Source organism: Nyctibius grandis, chromosome 1 (assembly GCF_013368605.1).
Source record: "Nyctibius grandis isolate bNycGra1 chromosome 1, bNycGra1.pri, whole genome shotgun sequence".
NCBI lineage: Eukaryota > Metazoa > Chordata > Aves > Nyctibiiformes > Nyctibiidae > Nyctibius > Nyctibius grandis.
In genome coordinates this window covers 111,820,520-111,848,480 of record NC_090658.1, presented here as the reverse complement: position 1 = coordinate 111,848,480, position 27,961 = coordinate 111,820,520, and the positions used below count along the sequence as shown (strand labels likewise).

General features: G+C 44.3%; 1 protein-coding gene across 1 annotated transcript in view; it reads left to right on the top strand.

Annotated features, from left to right (window-relative positions):
* The first annotated feature begins 557 nt into the window (after positions 1-557).
* The window catches only part of PXDN (peroxidasin), a 99,079-nt gene continuing 71,675 nt past the window's right edge, over positions 558-27,961 (top strand). Inside the window, exon 1 of the mRNA XM_068406431.1 lies at positions 558-784. Coding sequence (XP_068262532.1) covers positions 558-784 — 227 coding nt within the window. The remainder of the gene's footprint in view (positions 785-27,961) is intronic.

Sequence of the window (27,961 nt, the reverse complement as noted above, 5' to 3'; positions counted from 1 at the left end):
TCTTTCAGACCAGGGCAGAAACAGGACTTAGTTTGTTGAACTTGCTCTTGCTCCTTCCCCTAAGGATTTCTCTTCTCTTTCCCTTCTCTCTTTTTCCTCATCTCTTCTCTTTGCTTTCTGTCTCTTTTCCCTTCCTTTTTCTTTCCCTTCTCCACCCCTCTCACTTCCCTTCATTTTCCCCTCCTTTCCTCCTCTCCCAAGGGTGCACGCAGTCGGCCGTCTCAGGGGGTACCTTCACTCCTTCCCTTCCCGGGGATGCAGGCGAGGGCCGGGGAGCAGCAGTCCGGGGGCGGCGGCCGTGCCCCTCGCCCCGGGGCTCGGCGCGGCGCTGCCCCGCGGTGCGTGCGCAGCGCGGCGCGGAGCCCCCGCGGCGGGGCGGCCGCCCAGCCCGCCGCCGGCCGGGGCGGGCCCACCGCCGTCCCCTCCTCCAGCCTGCGCGGGGAGACGGGATCGCCCCGCAGCCGACCAGAGCGGCAGCCGCGGCCGGGGAGCGGAGCGGGCGCGACGCGGACCTGCTGGAGCCCCTCTCCTCCTCCTCCTGCCCCGCGCCCCGCAGCATGGCCCGGCGCGAAGCGGCGGCCGCCCCCGGCCCCTGCCTCCTGCTCCTGCTGCTGCTCCGCAGCGGGGGGCTCGCCCCCCCCGCCGCCGCGCAGCCCCCGCCGCCGCCGCAGCAACGCGGGAGCGTGTGGTGCCCCAGCCGCTGCCTCTGCTTCCGCACCACGGTGCGCTGCATGCATCTGATGCTGGAGAGCGTCCCCGCCGTGTCCCCCCAAACCACCATCCTGTGAGTAGCCGGGCGGGCGGCTGGCTCGGCGGGACGAGCGGCGGCCCGGCGGGCAGGGAGAGGGGCGGAGGGAGGGCAGAGGAGGAGGAGGGGATACCTGTGGTGGGAGGCACTTTGGGTGGCGGTAGAGCCTCAGCCCTTTGTCTGCGGTCGGGGGAGGGGGGTTGGACCCGCGTCGGTGGCTCTGCCCGGGCGCCCCCACCTCCGCCGCTGGCGGGGCTCGTCGGTGAGCGGCGGCGGCCCGGGGCTGCCCGCGGCTCGGCGGGGCTCGGCGGGGCTGGGCTGGCCTCGGTGCCCCCCGGCCCCGCTGCCCCCTCGGCCCCGCGGCCGATCCCGGGGGTGGCGGTGCCCCGGAGCGCTCCTGCCCGGCTTTGGCAGCGCGGGAGGCTGCGGGGGTCTGGCCGGTGCCCCGGGTTTTGCGGGGGCGGTTAGAGGTGGATATTCTGGTTGACCTGCGGGCATTGTGTCTCCAGCTTACTCGTCCCTAGAAGGATTTTGCTGCTTCCTTAGTGTCCTGCTTAAAAGCATATTCAGTTGGCAGGAGAATCGACAGGGATGTGTGAGCACGTTCTGTTCTGTTCTGTTCTGAGACACGGTGGGGATGTGTGAGCAAACTGGCACACAAACCCTGCGCGTACCGCGGACTAACTCAGTTCAAGTTCCTGCAGAGGACTGAGGACATGCGGACTTATGTTCTTGGTCCTATTTTTTAATTCGGGCACTAATGTGTCAGTTGAAGTGCCCGGCTGTTCTTCTATAGGGTCCAGTCACCGTGGCGAGTAGGATTGTGTAGGCTATAAAATTCAGTATTGCCAAGGATTAAAATTTATTTCGTTCACATTGATTTTACTGAAAGGGTGACCTTTCCAGCCATGTTTGCCTGTAATAAACGCAAAGATCTAAACGAACATCATAGGCTATTTTGTTTCAAGGCTTACTGGGACGAACAGATTTGTTCCACTGACCCGCTTATATGTTACTTGGGCTCAGAAAGCTCCTGGCACCAGCCCTGTCCTTCCATTACACACACGCAGCCATGGAAGCTGAGCAGAGCTTGGCCCTGGGAATTTTCTGCGGGGGCCTCCTGTAATAAATTGACTTGTGACTTTGTCAGGTATTTTCAGAAGGGATCTATAAAGCCTTGTGTGTTTCAGCTTCCAAGTATTATTTAATGTGAAGAGTACAGTCATTTAACATTAACTGAGTCCCTCTTTGGCATGAAGCGCAGCCTTTTGGCAGAGTGGGATTAGTCCTGCAGTACTTGTAAGCCTTTTAGGGAACAATACAGGAAGTGGGTGGTTAATGTTTCTTACATCTGAAACAAAGTACATTTACAGAACACCTTTTGCCTTGAGATTACAGGAAACTCCGTAAAGCTAGTTTTGTGAACCATCTTAAATGTTAAAAAAAAAAAAAAGGAAATCTTTAGGGTATGGAGTCCAGTCTTAACGGCTTGGTTTCATGTTAAAGGTAGAAGGGCCTGCAAGCAGCAGAAAGTATTAGATTAAACCTAGCCAGGGTGGAGCTGCCTTTACGGTGGGTATTTATAATCTTATAATCTTGCAGTGAGTCAGAAGAGAATGTGTGAACAATGCAAGCATTATACTCGTCTAACCCCACTAATATATAAAATAGTCTAGTATCCCAAATCTGAATTATCATTCTGGTGTAATGCAACCTACAATGCAGCAGAAGTAATGAAAAAGAAGTTAAAAACATTTTTTTCAGCTTGACAAAGAGCAGTAATTCCCAAAATATGCCTGCGGATGACCACCAGTCTCAAAACATAGTGGTGGCCTTACTTGTCATCTGGTAATGGGTATTCTCCCTTTTCACCAACCAACTTCGGGACTGTTATAAATAAAATAAGTAATACTGTGTCTGTAAATGCACAATTACTCCTTCTGCTACAGTTCTGCTGAATGGCTGTGAATGGGGAGGAGAGGGGCCAGAAGACAGTCAGGCAATAGGAATCTCTGGGACAAAGAACAGTGGTACAACTTATTTAGTAATCAGTAGTTTGGAGGTACCAATTACACATAAATAGCTTACCTGTTGTATATGAATTGCCTACCTTTAGCTGTAGGATGTACTTTCAGAATGTATGAGGTATTCATTGAATTACCAGATGGTTTACCACTCATTTTTACCTTATCACAATGTGGAACTGCAGTTCTACACAGCAGTGTTATGCTTCATGGAGGTCACCCATCACCCAGAGAGAGCTTTCTACACTCAAGAATAGATTCTTTTTTGAACATGAAAATAAGAAGCAGTTATTTCATCTTTGGTTTGACTCTCACAGTTTGTCTTTTTATGTGGAGCCTGTATACTAAAGGTACTTTTTTAGTGGTGGTGTTGATAGGTAGATAATTAGAAATAATGAGTTAATTTCAATTGAACACCTTCCCCTTTAAAACATGGATTTACAAAACCCTGCAAAGTGTGTTGCTGATGGGTTAAGCCCATTTTTATGGGCATTGGTAAATTTCACATTCTTGCCTGGTTTATTTCTTCTTTAGGACACCGATTGACCCTGAAAAGTAATTTTGTAAAAAAAAAAAAAAAGTCACCATAAGTTTTTCCTCATTTATAAGTAAATAGTTATATTGGTTTTTGCTGAGCACTGTTTCTGAAAACTGTCCCATTTTGGAAGCTGAGCTGACTTTGCTCTACTTCACGTATAATTTGTTATATGTATTAAAACAGCATGGGGCCCAGACCAGCAGTGCAGCCAAATGTTTTTCCCCACATATCAAAAATGTCTACTCCTAATCTTGGGCTCTCTTTTGAAAACGGTTCGTAACATTACTCGTTGCTGACCTTGCCAGTGCTACTTCTGGCTGTACATTTTCTCACTCTCTCCTGCTTCCCCCACTTTCTGGCACTTCCCTCTTCCCTGCTGCAGGCTGGGATCCACGGCTTAATTTCTTCTGCAGGGTGCATTCTGCCAACTTCGAAAGTGCTCCGGGAGCCTTGTGTGAGCACGTGGTTTCACCCAAGATGAGATTATTGCCCAGACTCTTTGTAGGACTAGGGCTGGCATCCCAGTCAGCAGGTCCTGTGCTCACTTCCCTTAAGAACGGAGACCCACCTCCAAAGTGGTTTGCAAAACCACTTCATGCCTAAAGTATGATCCTGGAAGTTTCCTTTCATCTCTGAATAAATATAGAGTGCTCATGTATTCACGGAAATTGCTGAAACATATTTATATTAGACCATTTAAATGGGTGAGGAATGTAAAATTCTGGATACAGTACTATTGCTGTTCTCTCTTCCCCGAATTGTATCCTATCTTACATTTATTTAGGGCTTTCTGTGTTGTATAGCCATTTCTAGTTCATGGTGTTTGTAATTCTGACCAGACTCCTTTGAGTATTGATGCAATATGTTACTATTTGTATCTTGCCTAAACATGACCAAAATCCAAACCTATCTACAGGACTAGTTACACATACTGAGACCAATCCTAAAATTTCTTCACAGTTTTTCTTGGCAGCACCTGGATGGTCTCTTGAGTTTTTGCTAGCTGTACAAGCATACTTGGATTCACTGTGGTTGGGTCTTGCAGACTGAACAAGAATAGAAACTAACGTTCTGTTATAAACAGAAAAGGTAAAAATTGACAGAAAATAATTGTCACAAAAGAAAGTGGACCTGATTTGCACTAAGAATGGCATGCAAATTATTGAGGAGAAAATTTTATTTTGAAATAAGTCACTCATAATAGTATTTGCTATGGGCAATTGTTATTTTGACTCTCCTGTATGTTTTGTTATGAATAAAACACCTTTTCAATAGTTGAGTATAATTTTAAGTGATCAGACCTTAATAGGACTTTTTAAATTGCAGTCATTCCAGATGAGTATCTTCTGAAGGTAGTTGCTGGAATTAAATTGAAGGCAACAGTCTCAATGTTGCTTGTTAACTGCTTTTGTGTATGTGATTCCAACATACGCTACAAATTGGATAGTTTACAGTGAATACCTTTTTATTTATTTATTTGTTTGTTTGTTTTCATTTCTGGTTTGTAGTGTAAATATCAAGGATCCATCCAAAGGGAAAGGGGAAAGTGTTAGTTGTTTTATTCTATGGTGAGTTTCTAGACAGCTGTATAAGAAGTACTTACATTTTTTCATAGCTCCATGAGAATTTTTGTGGAATCTGATGTACACTCACAATGCCAGTGAGAAGCATTACTGATGCTTTTCAAGAGCATCTATCTTAATATAATTTAAAAAAAATAACTGAATTACACAAATCCCACATCTGTTTGGAGTATGCATGAATTACCAAAGAGATAGGGGTAATGGAAACATAATGACATTTTGCATTTCAATGTTGATTTGTGATAACATTATGCCTCTTAACAGAGGCATTTAGAGAAAAGAAATGGGTGATACGTATGAATTCTGTCAGTGCAGGAGTCTGTGGGCTATCATAGAAGAATGATGCATGCTATTTGCAGATCTGCTGTTTGCAAATGATGCATTATCAGTCAGCAAACCACCATCCTGTTCTTATCTGAAAAATACAGGATCCTTGCTTCCGATCAGATCTTTGAAACCTTTTTAGAAAACTTCCAGTAGATCAAGCAATTAAGACAGTAAATAAATACACCTCGACACTGTGAAGGACACAGGATTGTAGTCTCAAATCTGGACTGTGAGTAAGCTTGATCACTGCTGAGCATCAATTTATGTATTGGAGGTAGTCGAGAGATATGACAGTGGTATAAGATTTTAATTAAGACACAGAGATTTGTATATACTTAGGGTTCAAAAAAGAAGAACAGATACTGAAGGTTTACTTGAAGTGTTTGAGAATAACTGAATACAGACACAGATCTTGACTGACTCTTGGCTGGGCAGCGAACTGCATTAGATGCCAGTGATGATTTGGTTGAATTACACAAAGCAGGGGGAAAGCATACGATTATTTCAATAAAAATTATCTTAGGTCTTCCTTCATGGAAATTTTATGACCAAGTGCAGAATTAAATTTGAGATTAAAACACCTACATTTGGGTCTCTATACCCAGGAGACTACAGCCATGTTTGATGTCTGAGCTTCCCTTCTACTGAGTAGCAACTCAGCCAACACATCCCATAGTGCCTGGAGCAGGACTCGACTCACCTGAAAGGGGACACCTAGGACTCAATTCATTTGCTAACTAGTATCTAGCACCATTTGAATTCCCTTGAGAAAATAATTTCTAGCCTCCAGCTGCCTCTCCAGAAGGGTCTCCCTTTGGACCTGTGTCATACCTGCTTGCTCCCAACAGATGTCTCAGATAGCCTAGGACATCTAAACCAACATCAGGCACCACTGTTCTGATGTTCCGACAAATGAATTAAGATGCTACTGGTTCAGGCGGTTTATTCGTTTGGTCATGCCTTCTCCAGCATGAGTGTGCTGACTAGTCTTCTATTGACAATAAAAGGAGTTTAAACTCAGTCGGGTCGATCGGGTGATAAAGAGCCTCTGGGTGGGCAGGGACCCTGCCCAGAGGGGAGAGGGTGAGTCAGTAGTGACTGTGTGTGTCCCAGGGCGGGGGAGGCCACAGCCGTTTGCAGCTCGTTGGGGAGGGCGCTGACTCCCTCACAGTGCACAAGGCGAGGAAGGTGCCAAGGAGCTGTGAACCAGGGGTGTCACCAACAGGTATTTCCCAGCTCAGTGAAAGAACAATGGTCTCCACCCGGCGGAAGAAGACCAAAATGGATGTGGGAACCCAGACAGAGCTCCCACGGAAGGAGGCGATGGTGCAGGTTGCAGGCTGCAGGGAATGCTACAGCGTCTCTGTGGTGACAGGGGGCTGTGTGCGCTGTGAGCAGGTAGATGATCTGCTCGGCCGAGCGGCACAGCTGCAAAGCCAGGTTGAAAGGCTTCAAGCCAAAGTAGAAAGGCTTAGGAGCATTCGGGAGGCTGAAATGGAGATAGACTGGTGGAGCCAGGCTCTGCCCTCCCTGCAACAAAAATGGGAGCACCTGCCGGAGAGCTCCCAGGATCGAGGGACCCCTGAACTCTGCCCCTCTCAGGTGGAAAACAATAACCTAGAGGAAAGGAGTGAGTGGAGGCAAGTCTATGGCCGTGGCAAAAGGCGAGTGCCCTCCTTGCCTTCCTCGCCTCCACAGGTGCCTCTGAGCAACAGATATGAAGCCCTAGTGGAATACAGCCGGTCCAATGGGGATGTGGTGGAGAGGCAACCTATATCAGAGGTCCCACTACAGTCAGAAAAACCTGACAGGTGTATAGCTACCTCCTCCACAAGGAAGAAGAGAAGAGTTTTAGTGGTTGGAGACTCCTTCCTAAAGGGATCTGAGGGCCCAACATGCAGAGCTGACCCCCCTCACAGGGAGGTCTGCAGTCTGCCTGGAGCCCGAATCAGGGATATCACCAGGCAACTCCCCAGCCTGGTGAAGGCCACAGACTACTACCCCCTGCTGATCTTCCAGACAGGTGGGGAAGAAGCTGCATCCCGTAGTCTGAGGGGGATGAAGAAAGACTACAAGGCCCTAGGACGGTTGGTGAAAGAGTCTGGGGCACAAGTTGTTTTCTCCTCCCTCCTTCCATTTTCAGGTGATGACGTGGGATGGAATAGTAGGATTCTCTCTATAAATGCCTGGCTACGAGACTGGTGCTACAGGCAGGGCTTTGGGTTCTGTGATAATGGCTGGTTTTATAAGACACCAGGCGTGATGGTAATACATGGGAAAGGTTTATGTCGTAGGGGCAAAAGGGATCTGGGACAGGAATTAGCAGGGCTCATTCGGAGAGCTTTAAACTAGATTCAAAGGGGGATGGGGTAGTAGCTGGACTTGCACCACTGGGGCAACGCTCTAGTTCTGAGGTAAACCAGGAGGCCTGCCATCCCCCTGGGGTGAAATCGGTGTGCTCAGCTCGCTCCCTGAAATGCCTGTACACCAATGCACGCAGCATGGGGAATAAACAGGAGGAGTTAGAAATCCATGTTCGGTCGGGGGGCTATGATCTAGTGGCAATTACAGAGACTTGGTGGGACGCCTTGCATGACTGGAATGTGGTCATGGATGGCTATGTCCTGTTCAGGAAAGACAGGCCACTAAGGAGAGGTGGTGGAGTTGCTCTTTATGTGAGTGAGCAGCTAGAATATATTGAGTTCTGTCCAGGGGCGGATCAGGAGCGAGTTGAGAGTTTGCGGGTGCGAATTAAGGGGCAGGCTGGCAGGGGTGATACTGTTGTGGGTGTCTATTACAGGCCACCGGATCAGGATGAGGACGGTGATGAGGCCTTCTACAGGCAGCTGAGAGCAGTCTCTCAATTACAGGGCCTGGTTGTCATGGGGGATTTCAACTACCCTGATACTTGCTGGGAAGCCTACTCAGCCAGCCATCCCCAGTCCAGGAGGTTCCTCCAGCGCATTGATGATAACTTTCTGATGCAAATGGTGGATGAGCCAACTAGGAGAGGAGTGCTGCTGGATCTTATCTTCACTAACAAGGAGGGTCTGGTTGAAGCGGTGAAGGTTGAGGGCAGCCTTGGTTGTAGTGACCATGAGATGGTAGAGTTCAGGATCTCATGTGGCAGGAACAGAATAGCTAGCAGAATTACAACCCTGAACTTCAGTAGGGCCCACTTTGGCCTTTTCAAGCAATTGCTAGGGGAAATCCCATGGGACAGGGTACTAGAAGGTAAGGGGGCTCAAGATAGTTGGTTAGCATTCAAAGACTGTTTCTTCCGAGCTCAAGATCAGAGCATCCCAGCAGGTAGGAAGTCAAGGAAGGGCACCAGGAGACCTGCATGGTTAAACAGGGAACTGCTGGGCAAACTCAAGTGGAAGAAGAGGGTGTACAGATCGTGGAAGGAGGGGCTGGCCACTTGGGAGGAATATAAGTCTGTTGTCAAAGGATGTAGGGAGGCAACTAGGAAAGCTAAGGCCTCCTTGGAATTAAACCTTGCAAGAGAGGTCAAGGACAACAGAAAGGGCTTCTTCAAATACATTGCAGGTAAAACCAACACTAGAGGCAATGTAGGCCCACTGATGAATGAGGTGGGGGCCCTGGAGACAGAGGATAAAAAGAAGGCGGAGTTACTGAATGCCTTCTTTGCCTCTGTCTATACTGCTGGAGGCTGTCCTGAGGAGCCCCGGACCCCTGAGGCCCCAGAAGAAGTCAGGATAGAGGAGGAATCTGTCTTGGTTGATGAGGGCTGGGTCAGGGACCAATTAAGCAATCTGGACGTCCATAAATCCATGGGCCCTGATGGGATGCACCCGCGGGTGCTGAGGGAGCTGGCGGAAGTCATTGCTAGGCCACTCTCCATCATCTTTGCTAAGTCGTGGGCAACGGGAGAGGTGCCTGAGGACTGGAGGAAAGCAAATGTCACTCCAGTCTTCAAAAAGGGCAAGAAGGAGGACCCGGGTAACTATAGACCGGTCAGCCTCACCTCCATCCCCGGAAAGGTGATGGAACAACTTGTCCTTGGTGCTGTCTCTAGGCACATCAAGGATAGGGGGATCATTAGGGGCAGTCAACATGGGTTCACCAAGGGGAAGTCATGCTTAACCAACTTGATAGCCTTTTATGAGGACATAACCCGGTGGATAGATGATGGTAAAGCTGTGGATGTGGTCTATCTCGATTTCAGTAAAGCGTTTGACACGGTCTCCCACAGCATCCTCGCAGCTAAACTGAGGAAGTGTGGTCTGGATGATGGGGTAGTGAGGTGGATTGTGAACTGGCTGAAGGAAAGAAGCCAGAGAGTGGTGGTCAATGGGACAGAGTCCAGATGGAGGCCTGCGTTTAGCGGAGTCCCTCAAGGGTCGGTACTGGGACCAGTTCTATTCAATATATTCATTAATGACTTGGATGAGGGAATAGAGTGCACTGTCAGCAAGTTCGCTGATGACACAAAACTGGGAGGAGTGGCTGACACACCAGAAGGCTGTGCAGCCATTCAGAGAGACCTAGACAGGCTGGAGAGTTGGGCGGGGAGAAACTTAATGAAATATAACAAGGGCAAGTGTAGAGTCGTGCATCTGGGCAAGATCAACCCCATGTACCAGTACAAGTTGGGGACAGAGCTGTTGGAGAGCAGCGTAGGGGAAAGGGACCTGGGGGTCCTAGTGGACAGCAGGATGACCATGAGCCAGCAGTGTGCCCTTGTGGCCAAGAAGGCCAATGGCATCCTGGGGTGTATTAGAAGGGGTGTGGTTAGCAGGTCAAGAGAGGTTCTCCTCCCCCTCTACTCTGCTCTGGTGAGGCTGCATCTGGAATATTGTGTCCAGTTCTGGGCCCCTCAGTTCAAGAAGGACAGGGAACTGCTAGAGAGAGTCCAGCGCAGAGCCACGAAGATGATTAAGGGGGTGGAACATCTCCCTTATGAGGAGAGGCTGAGGGAGCTGGGTGTCTTTAGCTTGGAGAAGAGGAGACTGCGGGGGGACCTCATTAATGTTTATAAACATGTAAAGGGCAAGTGTCAAGAGGATGGAGCCAGGCTCTTCTCAGTGACATCCCTTGACAGGACAAGGGGCAATGGGTGCAAGCTGGAACACAGGAGGTTCCATATAAATATGAAGAAAAACTTCTTTACGGTGAGGGTGACGGAACACTGGAACAGGCTGCCCAGAGAGGTTGTGGAGTCTCCTTCTCTGGAGACATTCAAAACCCGCCTGGACACATTCCTGTGTGATATGATCTAGGTAATCCTGCTCCGGCAGGGGAATTGGACTAGATGATCTTTCGAGGTCCCTTCCAATCCCTAACATTCTGTGATTCTGTGATTCTGTGATTCTGTGATTCATATGTAGATGTTGGTATTTATTTGTCTAAAGAAATGTTTAAAATATTTTTCAGAAGGGAATGTTTTCATAGTATTTTTGACAGTAAGAAAGTACTTGCAAAAATCGAGCTAAGGAGTCATACACAATACAGAAAGTAACTTACTTTGAAGTATGATAATTGTTGCTAAAAGGAGAGTATATCTCCTCCGTTGTTGGTATTCTCTGAGTACCAACAAATCAAACGGATACTGCGCAAAAGGTACCAAACCTCCCCAGCAAAGCAACGTTGGAGGGTGTGTAGGATGTGAACCTTGCTAAAGCCATTCCCAGGCTATCTGTCTGTACGGCTGATGGATCTAGCCAGGACCAAGACATGAATGTGCTAAGGAGATGTTGGCAGAGCTTGCAGAATGCGCTTGGTCGTGAGCAGGGGCCAGAAGGGCACAATACTGACAGTGTTTGGCATTTACTGGGAGACATTAGGCAAAGCAGCAGAAGCCCCAAATGAGTTTTTGTTTCAAGAACGTACCTGCAAGTCACTAGATAGTGGGAAAGTATTTTTGTCATCTCAGCAGCAAGTTAACCCTCATCAAATTCTTTGTTGAAGAATAGGAAAACATGTGGAGCAAAATCATACCCATTTTTTCCTGCAAGTATCTTACTGTATATTTAACACACTGTCATCAGAGGAATACATTGTCTTATGTTACAGTTAATAAATAAAAGTTCTGGTTTTCTTTTTTTTTTTTTTAACTAAGATGTATTTTTGACCAGAAAATACTTAACATTTGAGTGTTAGAATGCTAAATATGTATTTATTTACAGAAAGATGTCTGTAGTAAGTAAAACCAAAGATCCATTTGACCTAATATCTGTTCTCTGAGCGTGACTGAAAGTGCTGCTTATTACCAAGTAGACAGCATAGAGCAACATATAGTCGTTCATCTCTATAATAATTTGCAGCTTCGGGATTTTCTGAACTAAGGATTATTTCCGTTTTATATGTAAATCGTGGTGAATTTCTTCTCCACAAATTGTTTAAGCTCTTTTTTTTCAACTAACTTAGCTGTTACTTACACTGATAACTTGGTGACAAGGAGTACTACACAAACTCTCTTCTTTTGTTTGAAGCCTGCAAGTTGCCAGCTTCACTTGGTGTCCCCCATTTCTTCTGTTGGAAGAGACAGTGAATACTCAATCCGTCTCTATCATTTCAGTGACAGCCATGATTTTATGACCTTTGATCCTATGCTTCTCTATTAATTTCTTCTTAAAGCTGAGGAATCTTCTCACTGAAAGGTCAGAGTTCTTAACCTCTCATCATCTGAATTCCTTCTTCCCCTCTCTGTTGTGTTTTGAGATGAGGGGATTATAACTTTCCCCAGTATTTACAACGGCAGATCTGGTATGTGGGCTAACTGGGGGTTTGTAGACCAGCATTAGGATGGTTTCTGTTTTTATTTTCTGTTCCTTTCTTGTAAATCCCAACATCGTATTTCCTTTTCTTGAACTGTTGTTTTCATGGATTATCAAGGGTAGCTTAAGATCTTGTCTGTAAATAGTAATGATCAGTTCAATCAATCAATCAGGTTGGAAGAGACCTCTGGGATCATCGAGTCCAACCATTGCCCTGACACCACCATATTAACTAGACCATGGCACTAAGTGCCATGTCCAGTCTTCTCTTAAACACATCCAGAGAGGGTGACTCCACCACCTCCCTGGGCAGCCCGTTCCAATGTCTAATGACCCTTTCTGAGAAGAAATTCTTCCTAATGTCCAACCTGAACCTCCCCTGGCGAAGCTTGAGGCTGTGTCCTCTTGTCCTATCACTAGTTGCCTGGGAGAAGAGGCCGACTCCCACTCCACTACAACCTCCTTTCAGGTAGTTGTAGACTGCAGTAAGGTCACCTCTGAGCCTCCTCTTCTCCAGGCTAAACAACCTCAGCTCCCTCAGCTGTTCCTCGTAGGACAGACCCTCCAGACCCCTCACCAGCTTGGTCGCCCTCCTCTGGACTCGCTCCAACACCTCAACATCTTTCTTCAAGTGCGGGGCCCAGAACTGAACACAGCACTCAAGGTGCGGCCTCACCAGTGCCAAGTACAGAGGGACGATCACTTCCCTAGACCAGCTGGCTACACTATTCCTAATAGAGGCCAGGATGCCATTGGCCTTCTTGGCCACCTGGGCACACTGCTGGCTCATGTTTAGCTGGCTGTCGATCAGCACCCCCAGGTCTCTTTCCACTGGTTCTAGGCCACCATTTTATTTTTAAAGTTTGGTTTTCACCATATACATTACTTTGTATTGATATGCACTAGGTCTGCATTTTAACAGCCATTTATGGACTCTTGACAGGTTCTTCTGCTGTTCTTCCTTGTCAGACTTTGTTAAAGTCTTAGATGCATATCATAAGCAAAACTTTTTAGCTGTTGTTCATCCCTCTTCCACTTACAAATAAACTGAACAACGCAGAACCCAGCACAGCTCTCTGTGAAACTCTGCTGGTGGCCTTCCCCCACTAAGAAAATTCACCATTTACTACCAACATCTCTTTATATGCTCGTCTGGACTGTGTAGGATATTTGCTTTCTAGCTGTTTCAAAAGATTGTCTTCTAATTCTCAAAGCTTTGGGGGCTTGGACTATGGTCAGCACAAGATTGTTTTCCTTTGCTCTACTGAAACATTTTAGAAAGCCATGAAGATTATATAGATCAGTGCATTGCTTGGTATTGTTGTCTAGGTCCCCAGTTGAAAATCACAGTTTTAAACATTTTTCTGTCTTCCTGACTCTGCTGACAGATAGCTTCAGTGCCTCAGCTGTTACTCAGTTTTCCCAAAAACAGCAAAATTAAAAGCGACAAATTATATCAATTTTCATGATTACTGTGGGGAATTTAGGGGCATGAGGGACATTGTATAAGAAATTTTTGAGTAGCAAAGACAAACATGGGATTACTTGCTGGAAAAATGGATGCTTGGACATGAGTGAATGTACTTTCTCTCCTAATTCCCAGAGAAAGCTTGTGGAAAAATAACAGGGAGATGCCTATCCCTTGCACCATCAGGAGGGTCTAGATCTGAGATACAAGGAGAGGGGTGTCTCGTCTAACATAGTGGTAAACACATGCCTAAGAGAAAAACACGACTAATAAATATTCCAACCTCCTCCCTTATTTCTGAGTAGCTCTTACTGACTTCTCTCCCAAGTGAGGTCAGTGCTCATTAAGAGATGAGATGGGGATGTCATTAGCCAGCAGAAAACCTGGTCATTTAGATATTAAATAAATGTTAGGCTGCCCCTGTGTGCTTATGGATTGGCTTGTAAGTGAACTAAGTTTAAATTAAAAGGTTGAAAGTATAGCAGAAAAGAAAAATAGAAAGTATAGCCAATAAAGAGAGCAGAGCTCAGGGAAAACATCGAAGGAAGCTGTGGAAAGAAAACAACATCACGTAATGGAAGAAATTGCTGTTGCTATTAAGACATGAAAAAATAGCAGACAACTATTCAGAAAATAATAAAAGAAAAGAAATAGTGCATGATGTGTAAAATTGCATAATGTTTTATTTTTTGAATTACAAAATGCCCTGCTACAGGAAAATTTTACTGTGTATAATGGGTAAAATGAAAATGCTAGATTAATGTTTTCTGGCCCCAGTTCTATTTTGAACAATTGAAAAACAAACTAAATTTTCATGCATCTTGATCCAGCTTTAAAAATGGTATTTTTTAGTTACTACTTTTTGGATTCATATTTCTGAGACTTTGAAAGCTTATTGTTGTTTGTTTACAGTATTTTTCCCCACTTCATATATTACTTTGTAATCAAATATTTTGTACACTCTAGATCTCGTCTCATAAATGTTAATTTATGCTTAGATTTGTATACATGCTTAATCCCCAGGCTTCTGATTCTTCCTGAGCTTGGACTTTTGCTGAGTCTCTTTCCAGCAAGCCTAAGTATTTACGGCCTTATAGGCTAAGACTTCACTTACAGAAAAGGTCCATTTCTAAAAGTGACGTTTGAAATCTATATCACACAAGCTAAATATTTATAGTTGCTTGTATTTCTGGAGAAGTTTATGTATAAAAATAAGTTAATATTTTAAATACTTGTGTGTATGTCTCTGTTTATATATATATATACACATGCTATACATATTGTGTGTAGGTATGTGTGTGTATATATATACAGTAAAATGGAAACAAGCGAGCTGAATTGTCTTTATCATTTGTTCCATTTGGGTTTGATGAAAAAAAACAAAACCAAAACCAAAATAGCTTTACAGGCTTTATTATTGCAAACATGGGCAGAGTTTCAAGACAATCCAAAGAGATGGTGCAATGAGAGCTGGCTGAACTGGAATGGAATGACTCAAATATTTCCTTTTCCTTCCTTTGTTTATCAGGCTGCCAAATTTGATTTCTTTTTGGTATGGAACTATTGCTGTTGCTAATGAGAGTCAAATTATTCTTTTAAAAAGAAAACTTAATTTATTGCAAACAACAAAGATTCTCAGGCTTCTTGAGAAAGACACATGAGGGAGAGACCAGTGACGTCTTTTTGTTTAATCTGTATTTACAAAGATTAGCAAAGATTAGGACATTGAAGAGTTTGTGCAGTGCCTGGCATGGCTTCTTGAGCCTTGTGAAAGTTTGTAGAATGAAGGCTGTGAAGTTTGGTGCAATGCGGTGTTCTCTCTTGTTTTTTTTCTGAGTGTTTTCTAAGTTTTACTAAGCAAAACAATGAGCATACGTATTTAACTCCAAAATTAGTTTTAATGACTCTGACATTACTCCCTTTTTTGTTGTGATCTGTTGTTGTTCGGACTTTCAGATCTTTTATTCTCTTTCCAATTGCCACTCCCTGGATCTTTTGGAAACATTTTCTTTTAGGATTCTTTCTCCTTAAATCACTTATTACAACAGTCTGCTCATTGCCTGGCTAGTCTAAAAAAGGGAAAGAATATTACTTTGTACACAGCATTACCTTAACTAATGACTGGTTTTGGTGAACAGGATAATGACTGCTAAGTGTCAAGTGATTTGCATTGTGTTAGCCAGACTACTGGGTTTAATAGCCTTTTATTAGCCATATGGCTGCCGGTTTCCTTCATAGGAGAAAAAAATACAGAATAACCAAGTCCATGCTTACTTTGACTTGTCTTCAGGCAGTGTGAGTGTCATAGCTGGGGCAGCATGAAATTCAGTGCAGACTTCTCAAAACAGTTAAATTCGGAGGCTTGTAGCCTCTGTCCAAGGTCCACCGTGCTCTACAGAAGGTAAATATTTTTTTACATGGTTTTGATTGGCTACTTTGATATAAAAACTCACTCTTTGATATCTCATGGTAGCTTCTATTTAATGACTGATTATCATGATAATTAGGTAAAATTCATGATACTCAGATGAAATCTGTAATCAATATTCCAATCTTTAAAGTGAATCCAAGTCTTACAATGTTAACGGTGGGTGAGGAAACTTCAATTTTTCAAATATATTTTGGAAAATATGTGGGACAGTGTGTTGTCTCGTGCACAGATAACTCTAGTGAGCCATTCAAAACTCAAAATACATACAAATAAATGCCACATTACATTGTCTCCTAAGAGAATGTAAAAAAGCTGAAGCAGCAGTGTGGTGGTGTGGCATATGTATGTAAAAAGTACCCAGTGATTTGCTGCTAGGAAGCTGCCTATTAAAGTAGGATGCCTTTTAAGGGATATTTTGTCACTCTTTTGGATAATAACTAAGTTGGGTTCAAGAAAAAAGTTTTGGTTTGTTGGCATTTTGATAAACTCTCTGAGATTTTTGAGAGGTGGGAGTATTTTAAGTTATTTTTTAAAGACATAAACTGAATCATAAAATTCAGATTTTTGACTTAAGGTAACATTCTCCGTCTCTAATAAAAAAGGCCCAGGCATTTAGTTTAAAGTGCCAGAGAAAGTTCAGACTTTCAATGGGCAGGAAGAGCTGTGGAGCTGCGAGAGGGCTGCAAGAGCCAGTGAGAGCAATTTGATTATGTGAGTAGGTGGTTTGCTCTGGCCAGATTCAAGTCATTAACTTTCTGATTTAATTTTATTGGCCTGGGCAAAGCTTAAGTAAGTGTAATAGCACCTAGGTAGGGGGTAGAATCAGCTATAGTAAATCAATTAAAATGTTCGCTAGTTAGGCTTTTATGTATAGATGAAGCATGTTTTATGTGTAGATTGAAGACATAGCTGTCAGGAGGGTAAATAATTGCTACCAGGCAATTATTAAAGGTCTGTAAAGACCTTTCTTAGTATAGGAACACCTCCTATACTTTATTTAAAGCAATTTTTAAAACTCAGGCTATTCTTTTTCCTGAGTGCTCTATCAATAAGCTAAATCACTTGAAATTTCTAAAATTTTGGTACATGCCGAAACATCTTTCTTGATTCAGTGAATGACAGTTTTGAAAACTTAGCCAGAAAATCTTCTCATGGTCCCATTAAGACATGAGTATTTTCTGAGACGTTTTATACTGTGTCAACTTCATATTCTTTCTGGAGTAGATGTTTTCTTTTTGACGTCTTCTGTTTTCCTTATACATTTTGAATACATCTTGCATGTGAAGAATTGCATAAAAGTAGCGGAAAAAGAAGAAATATTGTCTAAAAAGTAAAAATAGTCTGAGACACAATATTCATTGGAGATTTCGAGCTGAACAGTTTGGCAAAGTAATTTAAGTGGCAGAAAGCAAGGTTCATAATAGCAAAATATTAACCAGTATTCAGTGTCAATGTTTATACCAGTCATATCTGTATAAAAGCTATCTATCCATCAATAGATGTAAGGTAAAACTATCTTTTGAAGAAATTTGTGGGTATGCCAAACACTTTAGATACAAACACTTTAGATAGTGCAGGGGAAATTTTCCATTTTCAATGAACTTTCAATGTGAACAACACTTAACAAACGAATACAAGAGGTAGGTAAACAACTGGTGTACAGCCCACACACTCACGTATTCAGGGGTATTACATAGGTCAGTTTTGTAACTCCATGGCATGTGTTTATAATCACTTATTCATCAAAGAAATAAGAACTAGTTGTGGTTTGGCACTCACCATTCAACAATATCAAGTTGAATTCAAGCTAGTTTTGTCTTTTCAATATTGGTAAAATTTTGAGTTCCCACAATATATACAAACCCAGTAATATCTGTGTAACCCAGATTTGTCAGGTAACAGTTTTCCATTACCTTTCATTTACTTTTTTTCTGTGTATATCCATGAGGAATTGTTTTCTAATAGCATTAGCATAGATAAAGTGTCTTGCTTGTCAGACGTTGTTTATGACAGAATTTGTATCCTGGTTGTTTTTTGGATTTTTTTGACATAACTACCTTCCCAAACTCTTTCCCTGAAGATCAAAAAGAATATATATCTCATCATTAGTCCATAGTAATAAATACATATTAGTCTGTTATCTGAAGTAGAATTTGCATTTATAGGATTGTTAAGTATTGAGATGTCTTTTGTTTACTTATTGGCTTTTGCCTGTTGACTTTGCTTTGAAAATATCCTTATTTCTCTGAAGGGATATTTCATTTTTCAGGAGCCAGTCTTCTGAGCAGTATAAACAAAAAGTTGCCTTTAAAACAAGCTGGTGATTGGGGTGGAATTTATTTAATTTTTTAACATTGAACTTTGGAGATAATTGGACATGATGGTAGATGACCATAAAATAAATTATTTTTAAAATCTGGACCCACATGTAAGAAATTTCTAGTAGCATCAGGATTTGAAAAACTTGTTGAACGCCTTTGCAGATTTAAAATTTGCTTTTTTTCCTCTTGGTTGGTGTCTCTTTGGTTCCGTAGATCTGTTGTTTTTAACTGCATAGTGACAAAGCTCCAGTGGGTGGGAAAATGTGCATTCAGCTGAGCCTTATCTTTAGCCCTGTGGTTTGGACATGGGAAGGATTTCTCTCTCCAGAGACCACAGCAAGTGTATAATCTCTCAGGAGAGATTTCAGCCACTACACTACTGTATTAGCACAACTTCTGATGCCTGAGGAAACTTTACCAGTAGAAATTTATGTACTTAAAAGGTTAAGTGCCGGGTTTGTGGCTTGCACTCTTCAGCCTCTTACATTCTACTTAAGGTGTCTTAAGTATTTGTGGAAATCCCAGCCATAAATTGGCATTTGTATGCCTCTGGATCAGACGGTATATTTGTCCTTCTGACCAGTCTTGGTCAGTTTAGCTGTGGGTCCAGAGGATTCTTTTTCAGGTGAACTTAAAATTTGGTGAATAATTTTTGTAGGAAAGATTTTTTTCACTGGCTTTTAAGCCATATATATGGCAGTATTCTTAGTCAAGAGGAGTACTAGTGGTTTATACGTTTCTAAGACATGTAAATATGTATTTTTGGGTAGTAGAAACATTCTAAGAATCTATTATTCAAAGCTGAAAAGTAATTAGTGGATATATCTGCTTATTGAAACTAAGATTTTTTAAAATTTTTGGCTGCAGACAGTACTCAAATTTATTTTCTTGAGGTGACTATACTGTACATTAAAAGAAAACAGTAAGTCTAATGTGTTTAAGTAGCTGGTCTATTTAGTATATCAATGCTAGTATGTACCTACTTGTTTTGTTTCAATTTTATGTTTTAATTTACAAAATAGAGTTTGTACCCCTTTACAGTTAAAAAAACCCAAGCCAGAAACACCCTGTGAGTGGTATTTGCGTTTCTTTTGGCAGCTGGGTGCCAACAGTAGTTGCTCATTCCTGCCCGTACTCTTCTCAGTCAGTTCTCAGCTGAAAAATAAACAAAGGAAAACCATTTGGTTTCACTCTGAATCATTTCTGTGATTTTGTGGCCTGTGATATCCATGCCACTCGTGTTAGCCCCACTGAGTGGCCTGGCGGACGGCAGGAGAGGAGGGACTGCTTCCTGAGGGAACCTGTTAACTGGCCCCTGGGACCTCACCGAAATAGGCCTGCCCTCAGGGAAAACCTTAAAAATAAGCTGAGTTTGTGATGCAACGTGAAGGGCCAGGTTCTGTGCACACAGAATGCCCCTGATGAGAACTCCTTGCAGAAAAAGTCCCCTTTCACTTTCCCGCCTTGCAGAGGAAGCCAGACCCACCTGCCCCGCGCTCCACGCTTCACCGGGCCTGCTGCTCCCGCTCAGCCGCAACAGAAAATGTCTTTGGCAACATTTACAATTTTGACTTTCCTGAATTAATTTTTAATTAATCTCCCATCAATTAAGTTGTAATGCTAGTTATTTTTTATGTGGATATTTTAAAACACCTGATTTTCCTAAAATGCAGGTATGTGTTTAGCTTAGAGATATTTCTAATATTCTTTTCATTCTACTTTTGCAAGACTAATCAAATGTTTTAACTTTTCCCCTTTTGTTGCATATCCATGTGGTTGAAAGCATTTTTCTTTCATTTTGAACTCTGGGACCCTTGAGAGTCCATGTTAGCTGTGGTGTGTTACTGGGAAGCATGTGAAGTTGCTCTCCACGTGGCCCAAATGGTATTTATATGGCCTGAGTGAAAACTACTTTATAACTGATAACAGATGATGAAAACAAGAATGTAAGTTGAAATGTGTTCAAAATGGAAAAATGAAATTGAATTATAACTCTAAAAATGGCATTATGCTGTGAAGACTGAAGTAGTACAGAATTGTCTTCGCTTATACTCAGGAATTAACTTTTTTGCCTTAGGAACAACATGTAAGTGTGTAAAAATATTTTCTGTCTAAGTGTTTCATGCTTCTTTTTGGTATTTTTAGTGCTTTGTTAATGTGATGAAATAATTACAGAGATATTAGAAAGTGCTTTCTAATTAATTATTGACTTAATACTGCCAATATTAGAACTGCTAGGAAGTGGGTGCATGACTTAAAGCAAAATAGATGTGATCTTCTGAGACCACTGGAATTTAAAATAACTAACAAACACACAGAAGGCTAGTAACACTTATTTGGAAATTTCAGACACATCTATAATTTGCAGTAATCCAATTTTCCAAATTTTTTTAATCTAGTCAATCCAGATTCACTTCAGGTAGAGAAAGAAGAAAAGAAATATGCAGGGAAAGAAGTTGTAGGCATTTTATTTGTTTCAGTTTTACTTTTGCAATGTGAGGTAAAATGAGATGGGTGTTGATTCATTCGCTATCGAATATGATAAAAATGTATAAAGCATAATATTTATTATTAATCTTTTATTTATTCTCTTGATGCATTCTGTAAGATAACTTGTTCCCTAATGAGTAGAAAGTAGGAGTTGGAAATGGGTAGTAAATTGCTTTAATTGTTTTTTGGTCATAATTTTGGTATTGCTGTGAGGATAGACATAGAAAGAAGAAAAAGGAAGGAATGATCTCTGTTACCAGAGATTCCCTTCCCTGAAAGTCATTCAGATGGGTACTTGAAGGTTGAATGTCTTCTTGTAGTAGCTGCTTCCATTGCTCTTTGTAGGCAGAAAGCAACTTCTCTTCTCCTAAGAGACAGGAATGCACAGATGCCTGTGCTGAGGCTGGCTGCACTGATGAGGAGTGAGGAGATACATATCGGAGAAGTCCTAATACAGCCCCATCACTCCCAGTTCTTGTTCTGAGTTTACAGGAGCAGGAGGGGCTGGAGGCAGGGCAAGAAAATAGCTAATTTATCTGCTCTGGCAGCTTGTCAACCTCAGGAAGCAGAAAATATGATTCTGAGAGCTGTAGCCTTTTCAGTGAGGTGACCTGGGATTTTCCATAAAGTGGAAGGAAGAGCCATCACTTTGTCTCAAACCAGGAAGCCAGTCTGCAGCCAAGTGATAGAGTACCTGAATTTTTGTTTTTACTCTTTATGCAAGCCATTAGTGCTTTCCCTATTAATAGTAAAATGTCCTTGGCATTCGATAAGAACAAGTATCCAGATAAATTCTAACACCACCTTTTAGTCTGTTTGAATCTAATACGGCAATCTCTGTATTGGAAATAACTGGACAGTACATAACGGTTGGAAATATGTTCTCGTAAAATCCACCGAGTAGAGAGGGAAGAGTGACGCATAGATTTACAATGAATAAAGGCTTCTGAGTCAAATTTAGATGTTATTTTTAGATGCAGTAATTCCTTCAATTTTCCACATCCTTTGACTTGATGTTGATCTTGTTTGCAAGACTTCTTTTTGAACTCAAGGATACAAAATGGGCATTCTTTAGTAAGGTCATCGGCATTGTAGATGCTGGATGTTATTTATTGATATAATAAATAAGATGCAAGCTCACATGCACTGCATCGGTGACGCTTCATGCCCTGAGGAAAGAAAAGCCCCCAAAACTGCACTAATGTGGAAGTCACACTTCCACACTAGTATATTAGTTTGCCTGCCCAGTCTGTTACTTCTTTCCCACTCATATGAGCACTGACTCATATGAAAACTCCCTGTTTTCAGCAGTAGGATCCTCTGTTGCTGAGAGCTCATTGCCGTCAGCTCTGTGCTGGTACTTGCCCAGTGTGAGTGTGTGGTGTACCCAGCTGGGTGCTCCTGTGGGAGAGGGGCTAAAGTGTCAGAGCTAAAAGGAGGCTGAAGAAGTGATCTGACCTCTGGCACTCTGGTAAAATGCAGGTGACTCTTCTGCATCAGTGTGTATTTTCTTTTATGAATATTCGTGACAGGGGGCTGTGTGCGCTGTGAGCAAGTAGATGATCTGCTCGGCCGAGCGGCACAGCTGCAAAGCCAGGTTGAAAGGCTTCAAGCCGAAGTAGAAAGGCTTAGGAGCATTCGGGAGGCTGAGATGGAGATAGACTGGTGGAGCCAGGCTCTGCCCTCCCTGCAACAAAAATGGGAGCACCTGCCAGAGAGCTCCCAGGATCGAGGGACCCCTGAACTCTGCCCCTCTCAGGTGGAAAACAATAACCTAGAGGAAAGGAGTGAGTGGAGGCAAGTCTATGGCCGTGGCAAAAGGCGAGTGCCCTCCTTGCCTACCTTGCCTCCACAGGTGCCTCTGAGCAACAGATATGAAGCCCTAGTGGAATACAGCCGGTCCAACAGGGATGTGGTGGAGAGGCAACCTATATCAGAGGTCCCACCACAGTCAGAAAAACCTGACGGGTGTATAGCTACCTCCTCCACAAGGAAGAAGAGAAGAGTTTTAGTGGTTGGAGACTCCTTCCTAAAGGGAACTGAGGGCCCAATATGCAGAGCTGACCCCCATCACAGGGAGGTCTGCAGTCTGCCTGGAGCCCGAATCAGGGATATCACCAGGCAACTCCCCAGCCTGGTGAAGGCCACAGACTACTACCCCCTGCTGATCTTCCAGACAGGTGGGGAAGAAGCTGCATCCCGTAGTCTGAGGGGGATGAAGAAAGACTACAAGGCCCTAGGATGGTTGGTGAAAGAGTCTGGAGCACAAGTTGTTTTCTCCTCCCTCCTTCCATTTTCAGGTGATGAAGTGGGATGGAACAGTAGGATTCTCTCTGTTAACGCCTGGCTACGAGACTGGTGCTACAGGCAGGGCTTTGGGTTCTTTGATAATGGCTGGTTTTATAGGACAACAGGCGTGACAGTAATACATGGGAAAGGTTTATGTCGTAGGGGCAAAAGGGATCTGGGACAGGAATTAGCAGGGCTCATTCGGAGAGCTTTAAACTAGATTCGAAGGGGGATGGGGTAGTAGCTGGGCTTGCACCACTGGGGCAACGCTCTAGTGTTGAGGTAGACCAGGAGGCCTGCCATCCCCCTGGGGTGAAATCGGTGTGCCCAGCTCGCTCCCTGAAATGCCTGTACACCAATGCACGCAGCATGGGGAATAAACAGGAGGAGTTAGAAATCCGTGTTCGGTTGGGGGGCTATGATCTAGTGGCAATTACAGAGACTTGGTGGGACGCCTCGCATGACTGGAATGTGGTCATGGATGGCTATGTCCTGTTCAGGAAAGACAGGCCGCTAAGGAGAGGTGGTGGAGTTGCTCTTTATGTGAGTGAGCAGCTAGAATGTATTGAGTTCTGTCCAGGGGCGGATCAGGAGCGAGTTGAGAGTTTGTGGGTGCGAATTAAGGGGCAGGCTGGCAGGGGTGATACTGTTGTGGGTGTCTATTACAGGCCACCGGATCAGGATGAGGAGGGTGATGAGGCCTTCTACAGGCAGCTGAGAGCAGTCTCTCAATTACAGGGCCTGGCTGTTGTGGGGGATTTCAACTACCCTGATATTTGCTGGGAGGCCTACTCAGCCAGCCATCCCCAGTCCAGGAGGTTCCTCCAGTGCGTTGATGATAACTTTCTGATGCAAATGGTGGATGAGCCAACTAGGAGAGGAGCGCTGCTGGATCTGATCCTCACTAACAAGGAGGGTCTGGTTGAAGAGGTGAAGGTTGAGGGCAGCCTTGGTTGTAGTGACCATGAGATGGTAGAGTTCAGGATCTCATGTGGCAGGAACAGAATAGCTAGCAGAATTACAACCCTGAACTTCAGTAGGGCCCACTTTGGCCTTTTCAAGCAATTGCTAGGGGAAATCCCATGGGACAGGGTACTAGAAGGTAAGGGGGCCCAAGATAGTTGGTTAGCATTCAAGGACTGCTTCTTCCGAGCTCAAGATCAGAGCATCCCAACAGGTAGGAAGTCAAGGAAGGGTAGCAGGAGACCTGCATGGTTAAACAGGGAACTGCTGGGCAAACTCAAGTGGAAGAAGAAGGTGTACAGATCGTGGAAGGAGGGGCTGGCCACTTGGGAGGAATATAAGTCTGTTGTCAAAGGATGTAGGGAGGCAACTAGGAAAGCTAAGGCCTCCTTGGAATTAAACCTTGCAAGAGAGGTCATGGACAACAGAAAGGGCTTCTTCAAATACATTGCAGGTAAAGCCAACACTAGAGGCAATGTAGGCCCACTGATGAATGAGGTGGGGGTCCTGGAGACAGAGGATAAAAAGAAGGCGGAGTTACTGAATGCCTTCTTTGCCTCTGTCTATACTGTTGGAGGCTGTCCTGAGGAGCCCCGGACCCCTGAGGCCCCAGAAGAAGTCAGGATAGAGGAGGAATCTGTCTTGGTTGATGAGGGCTGGGTCAGGGACCAATTAAGCAGCCTGGACGTCCATAAATCCATGGGCCCTGATGGGATGCACCCGCGGGTGCTGAGGGAGCTGGCGGAAGTCATTGCTAGGCCACTCTCCATCATCTTTGCTAAGTCGTGGGCAACGGGAGAGGTGCCTGAGGACTGGAGGAAAGCAAATGTCACTCCAGTCTTCAAAAAGGGCAAGAAGGAGGACCCGGGTAACTATAGACCGGTCAGCCTCACCTCCATCCCCGGAAAGGTGATGGAGCAACTTGTTCTTGGTGCTGTCTCTAGGCACATCAAGGATAGGGGGATCATTAGGGGCACTCAGCATGGCTTCACCAATGGGAAGTCATGCTCAACCAACTTGATAGCCTTTTATGAGGATGTTACCCGGTGGATAGATGATGGTAAAGCTGTGGATGTGGTCTATCTCGATTTCAGTAGAGCGTTTGACACGGTCTCCCACAGCATCCTCGCAGCTAAACTGAGGAAGTGTGGTCTGGATGATGGGGTAGTGAGGTGGATTGTGAACTGGCTGAAGGAAAGAAGCCAGAGGGTAGTGGTCAATGGGACAGAGTCCAGTTGGAGGTCTGTGTCTAGCGGAGTCCCCCAAGGGTCGGTTCTGGGACCAGTACTATTCAATATATTCATTAATGACTTGGATGAGGGATTAGAGTGCACTGTCAGCAAGTTCGCTGATGACACCAAACCGGGAGGAGTGACTGACACAACGGAAGGCTGCGCAGCCATTCAGAGAGATCTGGACAGGCTGGAGAGTTGGGCGGGGAGAAATTTAATGAAATATAACAAGGGCAAGTGTAGAGTCGTGCATCTGGGCAAGAACAACCCCATGTACCAGTACAAGTTGGGGACAGAGCTGTTGGAGAGCAGCGTAGGGGAAAGGGACCTGGGGGTCCTAGTGGACAGCAGGATGACCATGAGCCAGCAGTGTGCCCTTGTGGCCAAGAAGGCCAATGGCATCCTGGGGTGTATTAGAAGGGGTGTGGTCAGCAGGTCGAGAGAGGTTCTCCTCCGCCTCTACTCTGCCCTGGTGAGGCCGCATCTGGAGTATTGTGTCCAGTTCTGGGCCCCTCAGTTCAAGAAGGACAGGGAACTGCTAGAGAGAGTCCAGCGCAGAGCCACGAAGATGATTAAGGGAGTGGAACATCTCCCTTATGAGGAGAGGCTGAGGGAGCTGGGTCTCTTTAGCTTGGAGAAGAGGAGACTGAGGGGTGACCTCATCAATGTTTATAAATATGTAAAGGGCAAGTGTCAAGAGGATGGAGCCAGGCTCTTCTCAGTGACATCCCTTGACAGGACAAGGGGCAATGGGTGCAAGCTGGAACACAGGAGGTTCCACTTAAATTTGAGGAAAAACTTCTTTACGGTGAGGGTGACGGAACACTGGAACAGGCTGCCCAGAGAGGTTGTGGAGTCTCCTTCTCTGGAGACATTCAAAACCCGCCTGGACGCGTTCCTGTGTGATATGGTCTAGGCAATCCTGCCCCGGCAGGGGGATTGGACTAGATGATCTTTCGAGGTCCCTTCCAATCCCTAACATTCTGTGATTCTGTGATTCTGTGATTTGTTTGCATTGCACCTGCATTTGTTTTCCTGACAGTAAAGAAAGCAAGAAGTAATCTGCCATAGAACAAAATCAGAAAATTTACAAAGAATTTCCTGCGCACTCATAATTGAAGTTTTAGGATTTATTTGTTTGTTTTTTTTATTGTTTTTAAATCTTTAAGAACCGCTGCAAAAAAAATTCATGTATGAACTTCAGTGCTTAACTCTGGACCTGTTTTAAGAAAAATGGTCAATGCTACTCCTCACAGCGGTTTATTTCTAGTGAGCAGAAACTGAAGATAAATATGCTCAAGCTGGAAGCAGGGTGAGACTCTCTTTTTTAACAGTGAATATGGTTAACTACTAGAATGACTTGCTTTAGGTTTTGCTTGATTCGTCGTCTTTTTGAATCAGTTTTGTATTTTTCTCAAAGGGACGGTTCAGCTCTGACAGCAATAATTGCCTTAGGACAGGAACTTCTCTACTATTGTGTCACTTGTCCTGTGTGGGAGGTCAGGGGATGATAACGTTTCTTTCTGGCTTTCAGTTCTTTCCTCTGAGAATATCAGTGGATATCATGGATAAAGAATTTAGACTTAAGCATCCCTGTGAGACAAAGAAACATTATTTATTTTGCAAAATGCTAGATAGGGAGGAAAAAAGACTAATTTATGACTATAGCATAAAAGCAGTATTTCTGTGGGATTTTTCACAGTAGTAATTCACATGACTGTTAACTACAAAACCAAACAAAACTGTTATCGCGTTTGTTTCAGTGGTTCATGGTATGCCATAAACTAGTCAGCTGCCCTTTTTGACGTCTTCTTTAGCCTACTATAGAGGAGAAACCTTTTTTTTTTTGATTGAAAAGTACAGTTGAAACAATAAATATTGAGAAGGAAACTGAGAAGTGATTGCATCTCCAACTGTTGCTAATCCTCTAAAAATATTTCGATGTATCAGTAGCTCTTTACAATACAGAATCTGCCAACCATTAGTTCACTCTGTGCTTGATCCAAAACGTTAACCATCATCTAATTCTGTTAAGGCAGCACTCATGCACAGCTGTCATGCCCTATTTTATTGGGCATGGCACAAATGCAGGACAAGAAAGCAGCCCTTTCCAAGGATATTTCTGTCAAAAATAGTCAGTAATGAATCATATGGCTGTACTGTCAACAACCTTTTCATTGTTTGGTTTTAGAAATAGGTCCTCCTGAGAGGAACAAAGACAGATTTTGCCTTTTCTTGTTGTTTCTTCACGCTGCAGAAATAGCATTACATCTCTTTCTCTCGACACTGTCTCCCACAGCATCCTCCTAGACAAATTGGCTGCCCAGGGCTTGGATGGGTGGACTCTTCAATGGGTTAAAAACTGGCTGGATGGCTGAGCCCAGAGAGTGGTGGTGAATGGGGCAAAGTCCAAGTGGCGGCCGGTCACTGGCGGTGTTCCCCAGGGCTCAGTTCTGGGGCCGGTGCTGTTCAATATCTTTATAGATGATCTAGACGTAGGGATTGAGTGCACCCTCAGTAAATTTGCAGATGACACCAAGCTGGGTGGGAGTGTCGATCTGCCAAAGGGTAGGAAGGCCCTACAGAGGGATCTGGACAGGTTAGATAGATGGGCCGAGACCAACGGCATGAGGTTCAACAAGAACAAGTGCCGGGTCTTACACTTCGGCTACAACAACCCCATGCAGCTCTACAGGCTGGGGGAAGAGTGGTTAGAAAGCGGCCTGGCAGAAAGAGACCTGGGGGTGCTGATCGACAGCCAGCTAAACATGAGCCAGCAGTGTGCCCAGGTGGCCAAGAAGGCCAAT